The sequence below is a fragment of the Megalobrama amblycephala genome, linkage group LG23, assembly GCF_018812025.1.
Source record: "Megalobrama amblycephala isolate DHTTF-2021 linkage group LG23, ASM1881202v1, whole genome shotgun sequence".
NCBI lineage: Eukaryota > Metazoa > Chordata > Actinopteri > Cypriniformes > Xenocyprididae > Megalobrama > Megalobrama amblycephala.
The window spans coordinates 10454882-10472450 of NC_063066.1; the positions used below are offsets into that span (position 1 = coordinate 10454882).

Genomic DNA, 17569 nt, shown 5'->3' on the forward strand with positions numbered 1-17569 from the left:
ACAACAGCGAAAAATGGCAGATGGAGCAATAATAACTGACATGATCCATGATAACATGATTTTTTGTGATATTTATAAATTGTCTTTCTAAATGTTTCGTTAGCATGTTGCTAATGTACTGTTAAATGTGGTTAAAGTTACCATCGTTTCTTACTGTATTCACGGAGACAAAACTGTCGTTATTTTCATTTTTTAAACACTTGGTGCCCATTCTTCGTACGTCGCATTATTACATCCGAGATCAAATGACACATCCAAGATGATATCATCGTGCTAATCATGATCCGGCTAATTGGGTTCTTCGAACACACCTGTTGTGTATGATTAGTATCGCTGGATTGAGTTATCTGAGATAATTGCGCATTCATGTGTTGGCTTAAAAGGGGATATGTATCGATAGTAGAAACATTGATCAGCAATGCAGCGATTGGCTGGAGTCAAGACGGCAACATAATGACATCATAAAATGAGAAAAGACACCTGACGAAAAACTTGACGAATTTCTAGACATTTATAAGGAAACAGCCAAGCGAATAAATGACAGAAGAACGACATAAATGTTAGATAAATGAAATGTGCACTATTTTTTTATTTACATGATTACCCAATTATTTAGGCTATATTCACAATTTCTATTCTTTGTACATTCAATTTTTTATTTCAATGTTGTAATTAGCAACTAATTTACCTTTGAAGCATATTTGACAGCATTAATTAAAGTTTCTTAAGGGTCAAGATCAAGTTATATGCATCTCCTGCGCTTCATCAAGCCACTCCCATAATATATGTCGCGGTTCAAATGCACAAATGCATGTATGGCATAGACATCTGTACATCATGTGTGTAAAACTCCAATAAAAAATATTACGTAATTATTCCCTCACAAATGAATCTCTCACAGAGTAAAACTGTCGGTGTCTATATTATGACACTACACGGCATTATAGTGTTATTTGCAAATTTATTTTTAAATCATTATTATTGTCCCTGGTTTACATTAGGGTACTCTTGTGGGAAAGTAGCAGAGGCTGGGATAGACTTTAAACATCACCTCCGCTTAAAAAGATGCAATCTAATCCTGTTTACATGAAATAAGCCTGCTCCCGAGCAGGTTTGAGCTTACGGACCTGTTGCTATGACAGCAAGTCTAGGATGAGCTTCGAAGAACCAAACAATCCAAGATCATGCCAAATCGTCAACAATCAAATCCAGCTAACTGAGTTAGCGACGTACGAAGAACGGGCCCTAGCAGTCTGTATAATTCATAAACACAACTTCATTCTTTATAAATCTCTCCAACAGTGTGTAACGTTAGCTTTAGCCACAGAGCACCATCAAACTCATTCAGAATTAAATGTAAACATCCAAATAAATACCATACTTACGCGATTAGACATGTTGCATGACGAACACTTTGTAAAGATCCATTTTGAGGGTTATGTTATCTGTGTGAACTTTGTTTATGCTGTTAAAGGCATGCGCGAGCTCCGTGGACGGGGAGCACGAGAATTTAAAGGGGCTGCATGCTGAATCGGCGCATATTTAATGATGCCCCAAAATAGGCAGTTAAAAAAATGAATTAAAAAAAATCTATGGGGTATTTTGAGCTGAAACTTCACAGACACATTCAGGGGACACCTTAGACTTATATTACATCTTTTGAAAACACGTTCTATGGCACCTTTAAATGATTACTGACAGTATCTAAATAAAGTGTATATTCTGAATTATGGTATCTGATATTAATGGTCATAAGTGTGAATTTGTGGCAATGATAAATGTTAAAGCAATGCGGGATGATAAATTGTGTACAATGAATACAATAATACATAAAGAAATGTTATTTCGAAGTGCCAACTCAAGCGAATAAAAGGTTATATTGATAGAAACGTTCAAAATCTTCCATATATGAATAAATTATTGATGACTACAAGATCATTTATGTAAAGTATTTAGCTCTAGTTTTGCTAATTTCAGTGTAGAGTCGAGTTGCAAGTATTTTTTTATTGGGACACATAGATAGTCAAAGTGGATTTTACTTATTATTAAAAGGTACTGAAGTTTACCTCCACATAAAATCTTACAATCAAACAAAAATATTTTCAGCCTTTTCAAAACACGTTAATGTAAGCTGGATTAGTATTTATAGTGATAATGTGATTTCAGAATAAGAACAGAACAATGGGATCAAATATTTGTTTTTATTAACCAGAATTCAGGACAGTTGACAAAACCGTAATTTAAAGGCAATTCTTCATCATCACTGAATTTTTATATTTGTTGGTCATGTGCTTTATACCTTTGCATACTTAAACATTTAGCTAATCAACAGTGCTGGGCGTAACACATTACAAGTAACATGAGTTAGATAATCAAATTACTTTTCCCAAGTAACTAGTAAAGTAACGCATTACTTTTAAATTTACAACTAAATATCTGAGTTACTTTTTCAAATAAGTAACGCAAGTTACTTTGTTTTTTCATTTATTGACTGACACCTACAGAAGGTGGTCTGGCAGAAGCTAGCTATTTTACTTCATAACTTGTTAAATATGGATTTTTGTTTTGCACAAATGCATCGCTTTGCTTCAGAAGGCCTTTATTAACGCCCCAGAGCCATGTGGAGTATGATGGATGGATGTGGATGGAAGCATTTTCTTCAGCTCATACTCGTTGGTCCCATTCACTGCCATTATAAAGCTCGGAATGCGTCAGGATATTTATTAATACATCTCAAATTGTGTTCATCAGAAAGTTGTCATACACACCTAGGATGGTTTGAGGGTGAGTAAAGCTTGGGGTAATTTTCATTTGAAAGTGAACTAATCCTTTAATTTAGGCTTTTATTCACATATAAACATTGATCAGTGAACATGAACAAAAGCTCTACTGAACCTGCAAGAACAAACCTCTTTCGAAAGCTCAAACCTGCTGCGTAACATGGAGAATAAACCTTATTGGCTCTTGTGAAAGCTCAAATGTGCTGCGTAACACAAGAATGACCCTCAATGGTTCTCGCACGCGTCAAGCAAACATGCTTGAGCTTCCGTTTACCACAACTGATGTGTGAGTTGATGAATGTTTATATCTGAATAAAAGCCTAAATTCAAACTGTTCATCATATAGAGTGATTGTGTCTCTTTGGAAAATTCGGACTAAACCGCTCAATTCATATGGATTAGATTTACGATCTCTTCATGAACTTTTTGAAGTGTCAAAGTGGTAGTCCCGTAGCTGTCTATGGAGGGACAGAAAGCTCTCAGATTTCATCAAAAAGATCTTTATTAGTGTTCCGAAGAACGAAAGTCTTTCAGGTTTGGAATGGCATGAGGGTGAGTAATTAATGACAGAATTTTCATTTTTGGGTGAACTAACCCTTTAAGAGAGATCGGGATTGAGGTCCAGAGTGCGCTGTAGTTCTAGATCTAGTTCCTGATCTCATTTGCACAAAAAGGGATTCAATATTCATCAAAATGATTAAAAACAAAATGAAATGCAAACTCAGAATATTATGCAAACCTGCGATAATTAAAAATATACTTTATGTATTTAATCTCACTTTATTAACCAATATCTTTGCTGCTGACCTTCGATGATCCAATTCAACCATACTAATAAGCAAAAATGGCTTTAGATATACATCACCTTTGTGTTTCTTTTTTTGTTTTTATTGCTGAAGTAAGAGTCTTCTCCTGTGTCTTATTCTTCTGCAATCAGAATGGCAGCACAGCTGTTTGTTTAAGCTGCGCCCTCTACTGTCCCTTATAAAGGGCCTTTACATTTGCCAAAAATATAATAACTTTTTTTGTTATTAAAAAACAAGCAAGCACGCCCAGCCCAGATGAGAAAAAGTAATCTAACACATTACTTTCCACAAAAAGTAACTAAGTTACTTTTTTAGGGAGTAACTCAATATTGCAATGCATTACTTTTAAAAGTAATTTTGCCCAACACTGCTAATCAAGGTTGTGCATCATACAATATGACCAATATTGTCTATGAATTTACACTCATGGAGTAATTTATCTCTATTTTTTGTGCTGAACAACTGGCGCAAATGGGCCAGCAGAAGTAAAAAAAAACCTTAAAGTTGAAAAAAGTGCAGTAATTTTTGTAGTAGAAGTAGGTGTGATTTTGAGTGTTAGGTGTTGTTGGTGTCTGCATACTATTTTCACTCAGTGGAGTGGACTTATTTGGATACCTACAATTATGACTGTCAATTATAAGAACACAGAACACGTAGAAATCAAATGTAGTGGAGATACAATAGTAGTATCATATTTTAATAAACTATAAATCCACAATGATCATCTAAACATAAATTTGGCATACATACATCAGTAATTTATATTTTTTAAATGAAATGTTTTTCAATGAAATATGTGCAAAAACTTTGTCGAAGTGCATAATACAATATTAACACTAGTTCAAACAAACTTAAGGCCAAATCCTAATGATGTCTGGTAAATTAATTGAAAATATCTTGAAATAACCAGATAAATGAGAAGAAATAGTAGTATTCAACATTGGAGATTTTTTCTGTTTGTACCTGAAAATGGGTTTGTTGTAGCAGCCCACAGTAGGAGCAGAGGCAGTACTGAATGCTGTGGAGGTCAAGCTCTTCAGTACGTATTTACAGCAGATTATGCAGTAAAACAGAGGCCAGAACTGTTACTAACAGTGTGACTGAGGAGATGACAGCTGAAGCTCCAGCTGTAAGGAAAGGTGCCGTGTGCTTTATCATCCAGTCATACTCCTCCTTCAGCCCCTGCTTCTCCAGCTCGGGACCCACCACGCTCCGGATGGTCTCATAGTATGAGTTCAGCCAGTGCAGCTACAAGACAACAACAAAAACAGACACATAATCTGCACTGCCAGCCATAAAAATCAACAACATTACACCTTTTTTTGTTTATGAAAGTAAAAATAAGGTTGTTCATTTTTAGTGAACCCATGCACAACCCCCCCTCTCGAGATGTATTTCCAGTGAAGAGCATCTGTGGTGACTTTTTCAAAGGAAACCAACACTAGAAAACAACATATATTTAAACACACAAAGCTGTGGTTTTTAACCAGTTTACATTGGAAACCAAATAGCACCAAACGCCTCCCAACAGTAACAAAATTGTTTATGAAAATAAATTTATGAAAGTAAGCATAGATGTATTTATATAAAAAAATAGTAATGCATACAGAAAGATTAATATGATTTCAATTGTATTACTGTACCTGCTCAGGACTTAGAAGAGATGTGTTTATCAGTTTTCTGTCATAAGGCACCAATGAGACTGTTTCAAATGTCAGGTAATTGCTGCTATGCTAGAAGGGAAAAACAGGGGAAATAAAATGCACACATTATTAATATTTCATTAGGCACTGCCCTTGGTTGTAGCTGCACTGGTTTTACAGAGTTCTGGACCCCAGTTAGTTGGATGTACCTTTGTAGTAGCTGGAACAGTGACAGCAATGTCCTCTATCCTTATACCAAAGTCATTCTCCTTGTAATAACCAGGTTCTAAAGGAGAGTTTGTCAGTATAAAATGGTAATTATCAAACAAAGGCAATCATAATGAGCTGCTTAATGATTCCTCACCAATTGATGTAAACATCCCCTCTTGAAATGGAATATTATTGGACTGAAAACCCACAGGCCCTATCAGAGAGAAAACAAATGCATCTATATAACAAGATTACTGAGATAAATATATAACATGTTAGAGAATCAGACTTACATTCATGGACTCCAAAGTAGTTCCCTACACCATGTCCAGTGCCATGACCATAATTTAAACCAACTTCCCACAATGCTCTTCGTCCCAGCATCTCCATGTTCACGCCTATGGTGGGAATAAAAACACATGAATGGTTAGCACATGGCAGGTTTTGTGGTGGGCACTGTGAGATGTCTGCTATGAACAGGGCGCCCTCTTGTGGAAGCATCATGGCACGGTTGCTTGAAGGGAGATAGTGATTGAAGATAAGGAGATCCTTACCTCTAGTTCCAGCAGGAAAGATGTTTCTTGAAATCTCAATATTTCCCATGAGCACCCTTGTGTAGGCCTCCTATCAGAGCAAAACAGGGAGTAAGCCTTTTTCTTTTAGTCTAAATATAAATATAAGCATGATATAAGCATCATCAGTATCTCCATTTGCCTGCCATTCAGTACCTTTTGAAAGTCAGTGGGTGTACCCCAGTGCACAGTACGCGTTATATCAGTGGTACCATCACTGTAACAGAGAATGAGATAGCTGGTTTAGTGCTTGATTTGTTGGGTTAACTTAAATAGTAATTAACTAACCTGGTTGCCTTAAAGGGGTGGTTGATTATGTTATGATTATGTTGATTATATATATTTAGTTAGTGTGTAATGTTGCTGTTTTGAATATAAACAATATCTGCAAAGTTATAAAGCTCAAAGTTCAATGCAAAGGGAGATATTATCTTCTAAAGAATTCACTGTTTAAGGACTACAACAAATGGCTGGTAGGGACTATAATGAGCTTCTTCACAGGTCATCACTAACCCTAAAATTTACATAAACCCCGCCCCTGAGAAAGCAACAAAGGGGGGTGAGGCCATGTTGGGCTGTTTTAGAGAAGAGGAAGAGATGTTGTAGTAGAGTGATGTTGCCATGCCGCGATTTAACCCCGGATTGCTTCACAAGTGAGGGTCAATTCAATGCTGGATTTGCACAAAAAATTAACATGATGGCACATGCTAATCGATGATTTGAATCAACTCCACAGCAACTACATAAATTTATCCACTAACCATTCAGAAATGTCCAGTTTCATTCTTAAAGTTATGTTCATTCCATTAGTGTTTGAACAATGTAAGGCTGAACACCGTTACTGACAATCGTCATTTTAGCTGCGTGAGATTCTCCAGCTTTGTTGTTGTTGAGCAACCGAAGTGCGAGCTGTTAAAGCTCTGCCCTCTTCTGGAAAGCGGGCGAGAGCAGCAGCTCATTTGCATTAAAGAGACACACAAAAACAGTGTGTTTTTGCTCACACCCAAATTGTGGCAAATTTGTCATGCTATAATAAATGATCTGTGGGGTATTTTGAGCTGAAACTTCACAGACACATTCTGGGGGACTTTTATTACATCTAAAAGGGGCATTATAGGTCCCCTTTAAAATTTTGAGTTCATTGAAACAAATAAATTGAGTTAATGCAGAGAAAGAGATTTTGTTCTCTCTTTTTCTTTGTTTTTCTTTGTCTTTTAGTTTCAATGAACTCAACATTTTAAAGGTGCCGTAGAACGTCTTTTCAAAAGATGTAATATAAGTCTAAGATGTCCCCTGAATTTTTTTAACTGCCTATTTTGGGGCATCATTAACTATGCACCGATTCAGGCTGTGCGGCCCCTTTAAATCTCTCCCTCCCTGCCCTCCCGAGCTCTCGACTATAAGTGCAGTTATACAGTGCATAAACAAAGTTCACACAGCTAATATAACCCTCAAATGGATCTTTACAAGATGTTCGTCATTCATGCTGCATGCATGCATCGATTCCTGTGAGTATAGTATTTATTTGGATGTTTACATTTGATTCTGTATGAGTTTGAGGCTGTGCTCCGTGGCTAACGGGCTAATGCTACACTGTTGGAGAAATTTATAAAGAATGAAGTTGTGTTTATGAATTATACAGACTGCAAGTGTTAAAAACTGAAAATAGCGACAGCTCTTGTCTCCGTGAATACAGTAAGAAACGATGGTAACTTTAACCAAATTTAACAGTACATTGGCAAAATGCTAACGAAACATTTAGAAAGACAATTTACAAATATCACTAGAAATATCATGTTATCATGGATCATGTCAGTTATTATTGCTCCATCTCCCATTTTTCGCTGTTGTTCTTGCTTGCTTACCTAGTCTGATGATTCAGCTGTGCACAGATCCAGACGTTAATACTGGCTGCCCTTGTGTAATGCCTTGATCATGGGCTGGCATATGCAAATATTGGAGTCATACATATTAATGATCCCGACTGTTACGTAACAGTCGGTGTTATGTTGAGATTCGCCTGTTTTCCGGAGGTCTTTTTAACAAATAAGATTTATATAAGTAGGAGGAAGCAATGGAGTTTGAAACTCAACGTATGTCATTTCCATGTACTGAACTCTTGTTATTCAACTATGCCGAGGTAAATTCAATTTTTGATTCTAGGGCACCTTTAAGGAAACCAGGTTACTTACTATTCCAGTTAAGCTCACAGTGAGCTTGGTTATGTGTCGTGTTTTTGCACACAAACAGAACTTTGTACTAATAGTAAATGTGAAACTCACAGGTACTGTCCTCCAGAGTCAACAAGATACATCTCATTCACTGTCAACTTCCTTGAAGTTTCAATAGATGGACTGTAATAAATGAAAATAGTGCAATGGTTTGAAAATGACTATAAGTAGCTATAAATAAATGGAATATAATCAAATAGTAAACAAAGAAAATTACAGAGTTAAACATCATCAGAGGGCAGGAAAAGGAAGACATATTTTATTACCTGTAGTGAGCAAGAGCAGCATTAGGTCCACTTGCAGAAATGGTTTCAAAACTCGGCCCTCTGCTGTTCTTTTGCTTGCTGCCAAAACACAATGAAGGGTTTGTGATTCTCAAGAAAAGGGAATTAAATCTGTTGTAATGCAGCACAAAGTGATTTACATAAGTAAAACATCTTCTGAATTAATATCCTTGATGTAGGAACAGGTTCTACTTGTGCAAATGATGTTATGCCTACATTAAATGTTTAGAAAGACGGCTAATATAAAGTGCTATAGTGACTGTAAGTCAGTAGTTTTATCCTTTTGAACTCTCTTCTCAGATTTTTTCTCCAGTTTTTTCTCCTTCAAATTAGAGTTTGTAATGTTGATCTTGGAGCTGGTTCTCTAATACTGACAAACTGAATGATAAATATACTCTTGGACCCCTGAAAATTGAGCAATCATTGTTAACACCATGTGTTTTATGTTTGAGTGTTATCAGTGATGAGATTCTGTACCTGCGACACTGATCAACAAATTGTGCTGCTGTGAGCTCGGTCTCTGTGCCTTCTGGAACTTTCTTTTCAAGCCACAACAGAAGCTGCATGACTGCGACTGCGTCCCTAACCTGTGGGAAGCCAGAGAGGATGTTCAATCATTGTGGCTGAATGCAGTCAACTGAGGTCTGGCTCTAGGCCATAAAACACCAGAACGAAGATGTTTGTCCATGCATGTTATCAGATGCAGTTGTTTTAGATTAAAAAACTCATTCTGCAAAATATGTCAACAGACCATTGAATATAGCAAACATCATGAGTAAAAAAGAAAAAAGATCCCAATATGTTTAATGGAGGTTTTACGATAAGGAGAGATAACACATTGACTGAGTTGAATCAAGCTGCAGTGAATGGAGTCTGTCTGGCCTCCTAATGTGGCTTTATGGTGTGATAAAGTGCCCCTCAATCTAGAAATTATGATAATACAACACAGGCATCAGTAAACAGTGTCCATCAGGCTGATGATTTCTGAAGTCATTTGGGGAGAAGACTGTGTGTAAGGTACCATTTGTTATCATTAACATAAACTAACAATGACAAATACTTCTAAAGCATGTATTAATCTTAGTTCAATTTAATTCATTATTTAAATACAAAGTTGTATCTGTTAGTATTATTTAATTGAACTGAGCTAATGTGAACTAACAATGCACAGTTGTAACACTAACAAAGATTAATACAAATCTACATTGTTAGATAATGTTGGTAAGTGCATTAACTAAAGGGACCTTATTGTAAAGTGTTACCATGTCCTCTTACATGAGCTTCTTTGAGAATTCGCTGCTCTGTCACATCTTTCACTGCTTTTGTGGTCAGTACTGGAGAGTAGGTGCTGGTCAGTAGTTTGTCCTTAAAGAGAAAAGAGAAGTTCATTTGTGGTCAAATATTGTCTGTGCCTGTGGGACACAAGCTGCGTTATGAAACCATAGTTTCAGTCCATCCATCATCCATCCATCCATCCATCTTCAGTATCCATCCATCCACACTCTCCATCCATCCATCTACACTTTCCATCCATCCATCCATCCATCCATCCATCCATCCATCTACACTTTCCATCCATCCATCCATCCATCCATCTACACTTTCCATCCATCTACATTATCCATCTATCCATCCATCCATCTACAGTATCCATCTATCCATCTTCAGTATCCATCCATCTACACTTTCTATCCATCCATCCATCCATCCATCCATCCATCTTCAGTATCCATCCATCCATCTACACTTTCCATCCATCTTCAGCATCATCCATCCATCTGTCCATCTACAGTTTCCATCCATCCATCCATCCATCTTCAGTATCCATCCATCCATCCATCCATCCATCTTCAGTATCATCCATCCATCGTCCATCTACAGTTTCCATCCATCCATCCATCCATCCATCCATCCATCCATCCATCCATCCATCCATCCATCCATCCATCCATCCATCTTCAGTATCCATCCATCATCCATCCATCTACACTTTCCATCCATCTACAGTATCCATCCATCCATCCATCCATCCATCCATCTTCAGTATCATCCATCCATCCGTCCGTCCATCTACAGTTTCCATCCATCCATCCATCCATCCTCAGTATCCATCCATCCATCCATCCATCCATCTACACTTTCCATCCATCAACAGTATCCATCCATCCATCCATCCATCCATCTTCAGTATCATCCATCCATCTGTCCATCTACAGTTTCCATCCATCCATCCATCCATCCATCCATCCATCCATCCATCCATCCATCCATCCATCCATCCAGTTTCCATCCATCTACACTTTCCATCCATCTACAGTATCCATCCATCCATCCATCCATCCATCCATCCATCCGGCTTATAAACCTTCAAAACCAGTGGAGGAACTTGTCCTAATATCTCCCACACTTCTCTGCATGTTTAAAGGACTAATGATGTCTGAGATTGTATTTCTTGAGATCTGCAGTTTTCCTTTCACATCAGGAAGGAGTCACATTATGAGAAACTAAACTTTTATTGTTGCCTCTGATGTAACGGTCACAATATATTTACATATCTGTCGATAAAATCATTTATTTTCAGTCAAAATAAAGTGGCCGAAATAGCCGTGCAGCATATCAAAAATAGAAACAGCTCCACTGATTATAGCAATCTAATTTTGTCACACTGTCACATGTGCCTGATGCATATCTAAACTTTTTTGATAGATTCAAGCGCACACACACTAGTCGTCTCCTAGATTACAGTTACATATTTACATTCATGGTAAAAATATACAGTACAGTCCAAAAGTTTGGAACCACTAAGATTTTTAATGTTTTTAAAAGAAGTTTCGTCTGCTCACCAAGGCTACATTTATTTAATTAAAAATACAGTAAAAAACAGTAATATTGTGAAATATTATTACAATTTAAAATAACTGTGTACTATTTAAATATATTTGACAAAGTAATTTATTCCTGTGATGCAAAGCTGAATTTTCAGCATCATTACTCTAGTCTTCAGTGTCACATGATCCTTCAGAAATCATTCTAATATGCTGATCTGCTGCTCAATAAACATGTATGATTATTTTCAATGTTGAAAACAGTTGTGTACTTTTTTTTTTTCAGGATTCCTTGATGAATAGAAAGTTCAAAAGAACAGCATTTATCTGAAATACAAAGCTTCTGTAGCATTATACACTACCGTTCAAAAGTTTGGGGTCAGTAAGAATTTTTATTTTTATTTTTTTGAAAAGAAATTAAAGAAATGAATACTTTTATTCAGCTAGGATGCATTAAATGAATCAAAAGTGGCAGTAAAGACATTTATAATGTTACAAAAGATTAGATTTCAGATAAACACTGTTCTTTTGAACTTTCTATTCATCAAATAATCCTGAAAAAAAATATTGTACACAAATATTTTGTACAATTGTACACATTAAATGTTTCTTGAGCAGCAGATCAGCATATTAGAATGATTTCTGAAGGATCATGTGACACTGAAGACTGGAGTAATGATGCTGAAAATTCAGCTTTGCCATCACAGGAATAAATTACTTTGTGAAATATATTCAAATAGAAAACAGTTATTTTAAATTGTAATAATATTTCACAATATTACTGTTTTTTACTGTATTTTTAATTAAATAAATGTAGCCTTGGTGAGCAGACAAAACTTCTTTTAAAAACATTAAAAATCTTAGTGGTTCCAAACTTTTGGACTGTACTGTACCTGCTTTATATGCTTTATATAACAAATGCAGAAAGTGAAAAGACTCCTTATTTACATGCTGTTTGAGCAACCAAGCTGACATGCACATACCAGCAGTCTATATTTTGGATCTAGGTCTTACCTCAGGAGTGATGAGCTCATACAGGGCTTGGTTGGTGTACTCTGTACCCACCCACACCCTTGTGTTGGGTCTCTGTAGATAGTTCCTCAGGTACGTGCGCACAGAGCTGTACTCAAGCAGCTGCACACAATAGGCCAGGTAGCACGAAGCATTCAGGTACACCTTCAACTCTTCTGATATTCGTTCATTGTGCACAAAGAGCCTGGCAAAGGAGGTTAGTTAGAAACTGAACACCAACTAATTATAGTGCTGTTAATATGAAACAGAAGAACTTGCCATATCTCATCCATTGACAGCAGAGTGTAAGAATAGAAGAATGGATTAAAAGGGATGTCGTTGCCTCGTAGATTAAACAACCCTGAAAATAGAGATGTAAAATGAAATGCTTTGTCCTGACAAGAGTTTTACAGAACGATTTAGAGAAAATCTCTTGCATTTGGCTTTGTGTCGTGCTTTGGTGTGCTTACATGCAGTCTCATCCAAAGCAGAAAGCAGCACAGCGGTGGGCTTGTATGGATTGTCACTCATTTGGGCTCGTATCTGCTCTACTTTCATAGGCCAGGTCCTCTCTGAAGAACCAACCAAACAAACACACACATGCTCAATGTCATCTTCAACTACATCAAAACCTTAAACAGTGCACACAAAAATGATTGAATGAATCATGAATCATTATGAAAATAAAAAATGAATCAATATTTTGAGTCAAAACTTTCCAATGACTACTTATCCACTTAAAAATATGATTTAAATGATTCTTGGATTAAATTATTCATTCATGACTGATTCAGTTCTTACATGCTGATGGAAAAAAATATGAGATGCTGAGGGAAAAATCATATGTAAATTTTTTTGTGTTCTCTCGCAAATGCTTTCGAACGCAAAGTTTCTTGTGGTAACGCAAAACATTTGTGAGAGAACGCAAAAACATTTACATAACATTTTTCCACCCATCCCATATTTTTTTTCGATCACCATGTCCCTTTAGGGGCTCCGTAGGTTCTCAAGTTCACCATACTGACTCAATTTTAATTTATGTTAACTGATAATCTTCCTGCTGGGACTAAATCATTTTGATCAGTTTCTCAAACAAAGCAATCATAAAAATTCTGAAGATTTTTAAAAGGGTTAGTTCACCCAAAAATGAAAATTCTGTCATTAATGAGTCACTCTCATGATGTTCCACACCCGTAAGACCTTCGTTCATCTTCGGAACACAAATAATTAATATCTTAATTTGTGTTCCGAAGATTAACGAAGGTCTTACTGGTGTGGAACATCATGATTATTGACATAATTAATGACAGAATTTTCATTTTGGGGTGAACTAGCCCTTTAAATGCACAACTCTCAATACTTTTTTGTGTCTTCTTTGAAGCATGAAAGCCTCTTTTATGGAAAAGAGCGACAAGCACAGAATTTCTCCATTTATGTTCCACAGAAGAAAAAAGTCATGCAGGTTTGGACCAACATGAAGTCATGTTTAGGTGAACTATTCCTTTAATCAAGCCTCATTGACTTTCTCTTCGCACCAGAATGAGTTAGAATATCTTCTCAGTCTACTGTCATTGCTGTAAGTTATATCACTGGTCATTAAAGATTAAATAAGAGCTTTATTGCTCTGTTTGTCATGATCTCATGGTCCTCTGCCCTGTTCACTTGGAACTTATCAGTCAAGTGATGCTGATAAGACATGCACACACCAATAACACTGTCAGGTAAGCGCATGGGATTGTCAGGAGGCAGAGGAGGTCGATCTGTCCATATTTTATCCACCAGGTTATCAGGAATAGACTTCAGGATCCGGCCCGCTGGAGCCAGGTTGGTATTGTAGACGCCAAATGTGTCTGCAGTAACAAAGAATAGTGACCAAATGATTCAGGGCTCATTTTGATAATAATTTTTGTTACTACTACGAAAAAACAACAATATTACACACTTCAGCTTATCTTATTTTAAGAAAATATAGTATTTTATTAGCTGTGTTTGCTCACCTACAGAGAAGAGGAATGGGTCAAAGCCCACCTGATCTCCCTCAGGGATCTCTAGGATTAACCAGTTGGTAATGCTGCGAATGGAGGCTGTGATCCAGTAGAGTCAGACCAGGAAAGAAAACACTCAGATCAGTTAATGTGAACATCAGATGAAAAATTAGGAGAGAAATAAACAATTTTACACAGTAATCAACATTTTTCAACACATATTAATTGGAATATGCTCCTCACCATCACGCTCTAACTCCCAGTTACAGTCCATTTGTCTCTCTGCTTGAATCCAGTAGCGGCTATCGGTCCACAAAACAGCCTTGTTTTGAGTAATTACTGCTGTGCCTAGGAATTAGAAACAGACACTGGTTAGTTATAATAGAATACAGGAGCGGGCCATTTTTTAAGGTCCAAAATGACAAACATAATATGACTGAGAATGATACATAGTGATACAGTAATATTATGATGGGTTGGCTGTGAAACACACCTGCAGAGCCAGTGAAGCCAGACATCCAGGCCATCCTCGCATCTCTGGGGGCGATGTACTCACTCTGCCAATAAAATCAGTCAGTTACTGTCACAGAGTTAATGTCTGAGAATGAAGAACATTGAAAGAGGAGCTGAGGTTTAGAAGGATGGTCAAACATGTATTAGGGCTTAGACCAAAAATGGCTACAGAAGTGACAAAAATGCCCCGTATTCTGTATTTAAAACGTGCTGGCAGAAAAAGTTTAATCTAAAAATGTATCTGTTAACATTTGATATATTTCATATTCTATTCTGTAGACATAATACCTGTAGCTGTCTCAGAGTGTTGAATGAATAGTTTTACTTGAAGGGGTGTGCATAAGACTGACATGACACCTTCATAATCTTGACATGACACGTGTCATGAATATGAAGGAGGTTTTATGCATGTTTATGACAACTGTCATTAAATGTCATTCGCTCAATTATGTCATTTTTAATGCAAAGATGACATTGTTTGAGATGTCTTTGTTACGACAACTTGACATAAACCAACACATCATAACCTGTCAGTGTCTTTGTCATGACAACTTGACATTAGCAAAACATCATAACCTGTCATAAACATGACATAGCAGATTAATTATCAAACTTAAAAAAAACTAATTAGCTTTATGGGTTAACATTACATTACATTATTTTGGTAACATTTCAGTATAGGGAACACATATATAAACGATTAACTATGACTTTTCCCTCAATAAACTCTTAATTTACTGCTTATTAATAGTTAATTGTTAGGTTTAGGTATTGGGTAGGATTAAGAATGTAGAATAAGATCATGCAGAATAAGGCATTAATATGTGCTTTATAAGTACTAATAAATAGCCAATATTTTAGCCATATGAATGCTAATAGTAATAAGCAACTAGTTAAAAGACCCTAAAATAAAGTGTTACCATTATTTTATAACAGTGTCATCTTTTTTACGAAATTTGAAATTGTCTATTATCTGACCTTCTGTTGGAGGAAACTTAAAAAATGAAATGAAAAATAGTTTCATTCATTATAATAGAAAAAAAGTTCAATTTGTACCACTGTACTTGAGCTCAAGATACATATTTATGACACTATTATAATGGCCTCATGTCAAAACCAACCACATGACAGTTTAATGTAATGTTAACCCATAAAGCTAAATGATGTCAAGTTGTCATGACAAAGACACTGACAGGTTATGATGTGTTGGTTTATGTCAAGTTGTCATAACTCGGACATCTCAAACAATGTCATCTTTGCATTAAAAATGACATAATTGAGTGAATGACACTTAATGACAGTTGTCATAAACATTCATAAAACCTCCTTCATATTCATGACATGTGTCATGTCATGATTATGAAGGTGTCATGTCAGTCTTATGCACACCCCTTCAAGTAAAATGTTACCATAGTTTTTATAAATATACACGCTAAAAAATGCTGGGTTAAATCACAACCCAAGTTGGGTTGAAATGGACAAACCCAGCGGTTGGGTTAAATTTTTGCCCAATGTGCTGGGTAGTATTTAACTCAACTATTGTTTAAAAATTTCTGTATTGCTTGCTTAAAATGAACCCAAATTATGTTGGAAATTAACATTTGTTAATATGTTTAAAAAATGAACAATTACACAAATAATTACACAATAAACATTTATTTTAATTGCTTATTAATAAATGTTTACCTTTTGATTATTATTGTTGCCTCTAGTAATTATGTTTCTGATTTTTAATTTCCAACCTATTTTGGGTTCATTTTAAGCAAGCCATATAGTAATTTTTAAACAATAGTTGGGTTAAATAAAACTGCCAGCATGTTGGGCAAACATTTAACCCAATCACTGGGTTTGTCCATTTTCAGCCTAACTTGGGTTGTTTTTAACCCAGAATTTTTTAGAATGTAGTTTTTGATAAAAACGCATTTGATTATAACCGTTAAAATATTAGAATGGTAGCACTTTATTTTACAGTCCTGTAATAAATATGTAATAACTAGGTACTAATCCTGAACATACAATGTTAACCCATTACCTTATATTAACCAGTTCTTTCTTAGTTAAGTACACTGTAAGTACATGTAAGTATTGTAAAATAACGTGCAACCATTAGAATTTATTTTGACTTTGACATTTATTTGACATCCATGCATAGCATGTTTTGTGTTTTTTAATTGGTTCGGGGGGAAAAAAGAAAGAAAAAATAAATTCCAAGGGGGCTAATATTAACCCTTAATATGAAAGTTAATTTTAGACACTGTTTAGTACCAGATGAGCATCTGTAGCAGGGATGATGTAGGCAGAGATGTTCAAGGGGATCATGGACTCTCTCAAGTCACGAAGCCTCAGAGTTGTGTTTACAGCTGTTGGTGGCAAATACTGGAACAAGAGGAATTAAACTTTTAAATATATTCCAACAAAATTATTAACAGTATCATTGAATGAAATGAAAAAACGCTATCCTCATGAATATTAAATATCACAAACATAATGCATTCACTCAGACAATGCACAGAAATTCACAGAACACACGCACACACACTTCACTGAGATCAGATTTGTGTGCATGACCTAAAAACAGTTCTTATCAGAGGAGAAGATCTCCTCCCTGAGAGGCCAGATTATTTTCTCTTCCCACTTCTCTCTGGGCTAAAGACGAGTCCTGGCAGTGGGCTGAATCAGTTGTGTGGATATTCAGTGGAAAACATGGAC

The 17569-nt window shown here is 36.0% G+C and overlaps 1 protein-coding gene across 15 annotated transcripts in view; it reads right to left on the bottom strand.

Annotated features, from left to right (window-relative positions):
• Positions 1 to 4253: 4253 nt before the first annotated feature.
• Positions 4254 to 17569, bottom strand: part of xpnpep2 (X-prolyl aminopeptidase (aminopeptidase P) 2, membrane-bound) — a 102645-nt gene continuing 89329 nt past the window's right edge. For all 15 annotated transcript variants that reach the window (XM_048175784.1, XM_048175787.1, XM_048175789.1 and 12 more), the window contains 19 exons: positions 17126 to 17236; positions 14841 to 14904; positions 14591 to 14695; positions 14360 to 14446; positions 14069 to 14212; positions 12833 to 12934; positions 12642 to 12723; positions 12366 to 12567; positions 9802 to 9891; positions 9004 to 9113; positions 8509 to 8586; positions 8294 to 8365; positions 6168 to 6228; positions 5994 to 6063; positions 5733 to 5837; positions 5594 to 5653; positions 5439 to 5515; positions 5230 to 5319; positions 4254 to 4834 (listed from right to left, as the gene is read on the bottom strand). In XM_048175784.1, the coding sequence (XP_048031741.1) occupies positions 4634 to 4834; positions 5230 to 5319; positions 5439 to 5515; positions 5594 to 5653; positions 5733 to 5837; positions 5994 to 6063; positions 6168 to 6228; positions 8294 to 8365; positions 8509 to 8586; positions 9004 to 9113; positions 9802 to 9891; positions 12366 to 12567; positions 12642 to 12723; positions 12833 to 12934; positions 14069 to 14212; positions 14360 to 14446; positions 14591 to 14695; positions 14841 to 14904; positions 17126 to 17236 (1911 nt within the window). In that variant the 3' untranslated portion in view covers positions 4254 to 4633. The remainder of the gene's footprint in view (positions 4835 to 5229; positions 5320 to 5438; positions 5516 to 5593; positions 5654 to 5732; positions 5838 to 5993; positions 6064 to 6167; positions 6229 to 8293; positions 8366 to 8508; positions 8587 to 9003; positions 9114 to 9801; positions 9892 to 12365; positions 12568 to 12641; positions 12724 to 12832; positions 12935 to 14068; positions 14213 to 14359; positions 14447 to 14590; positions 14696 to 14840; positions 14905 to 17125; positions 17237 to 17569) is intronic.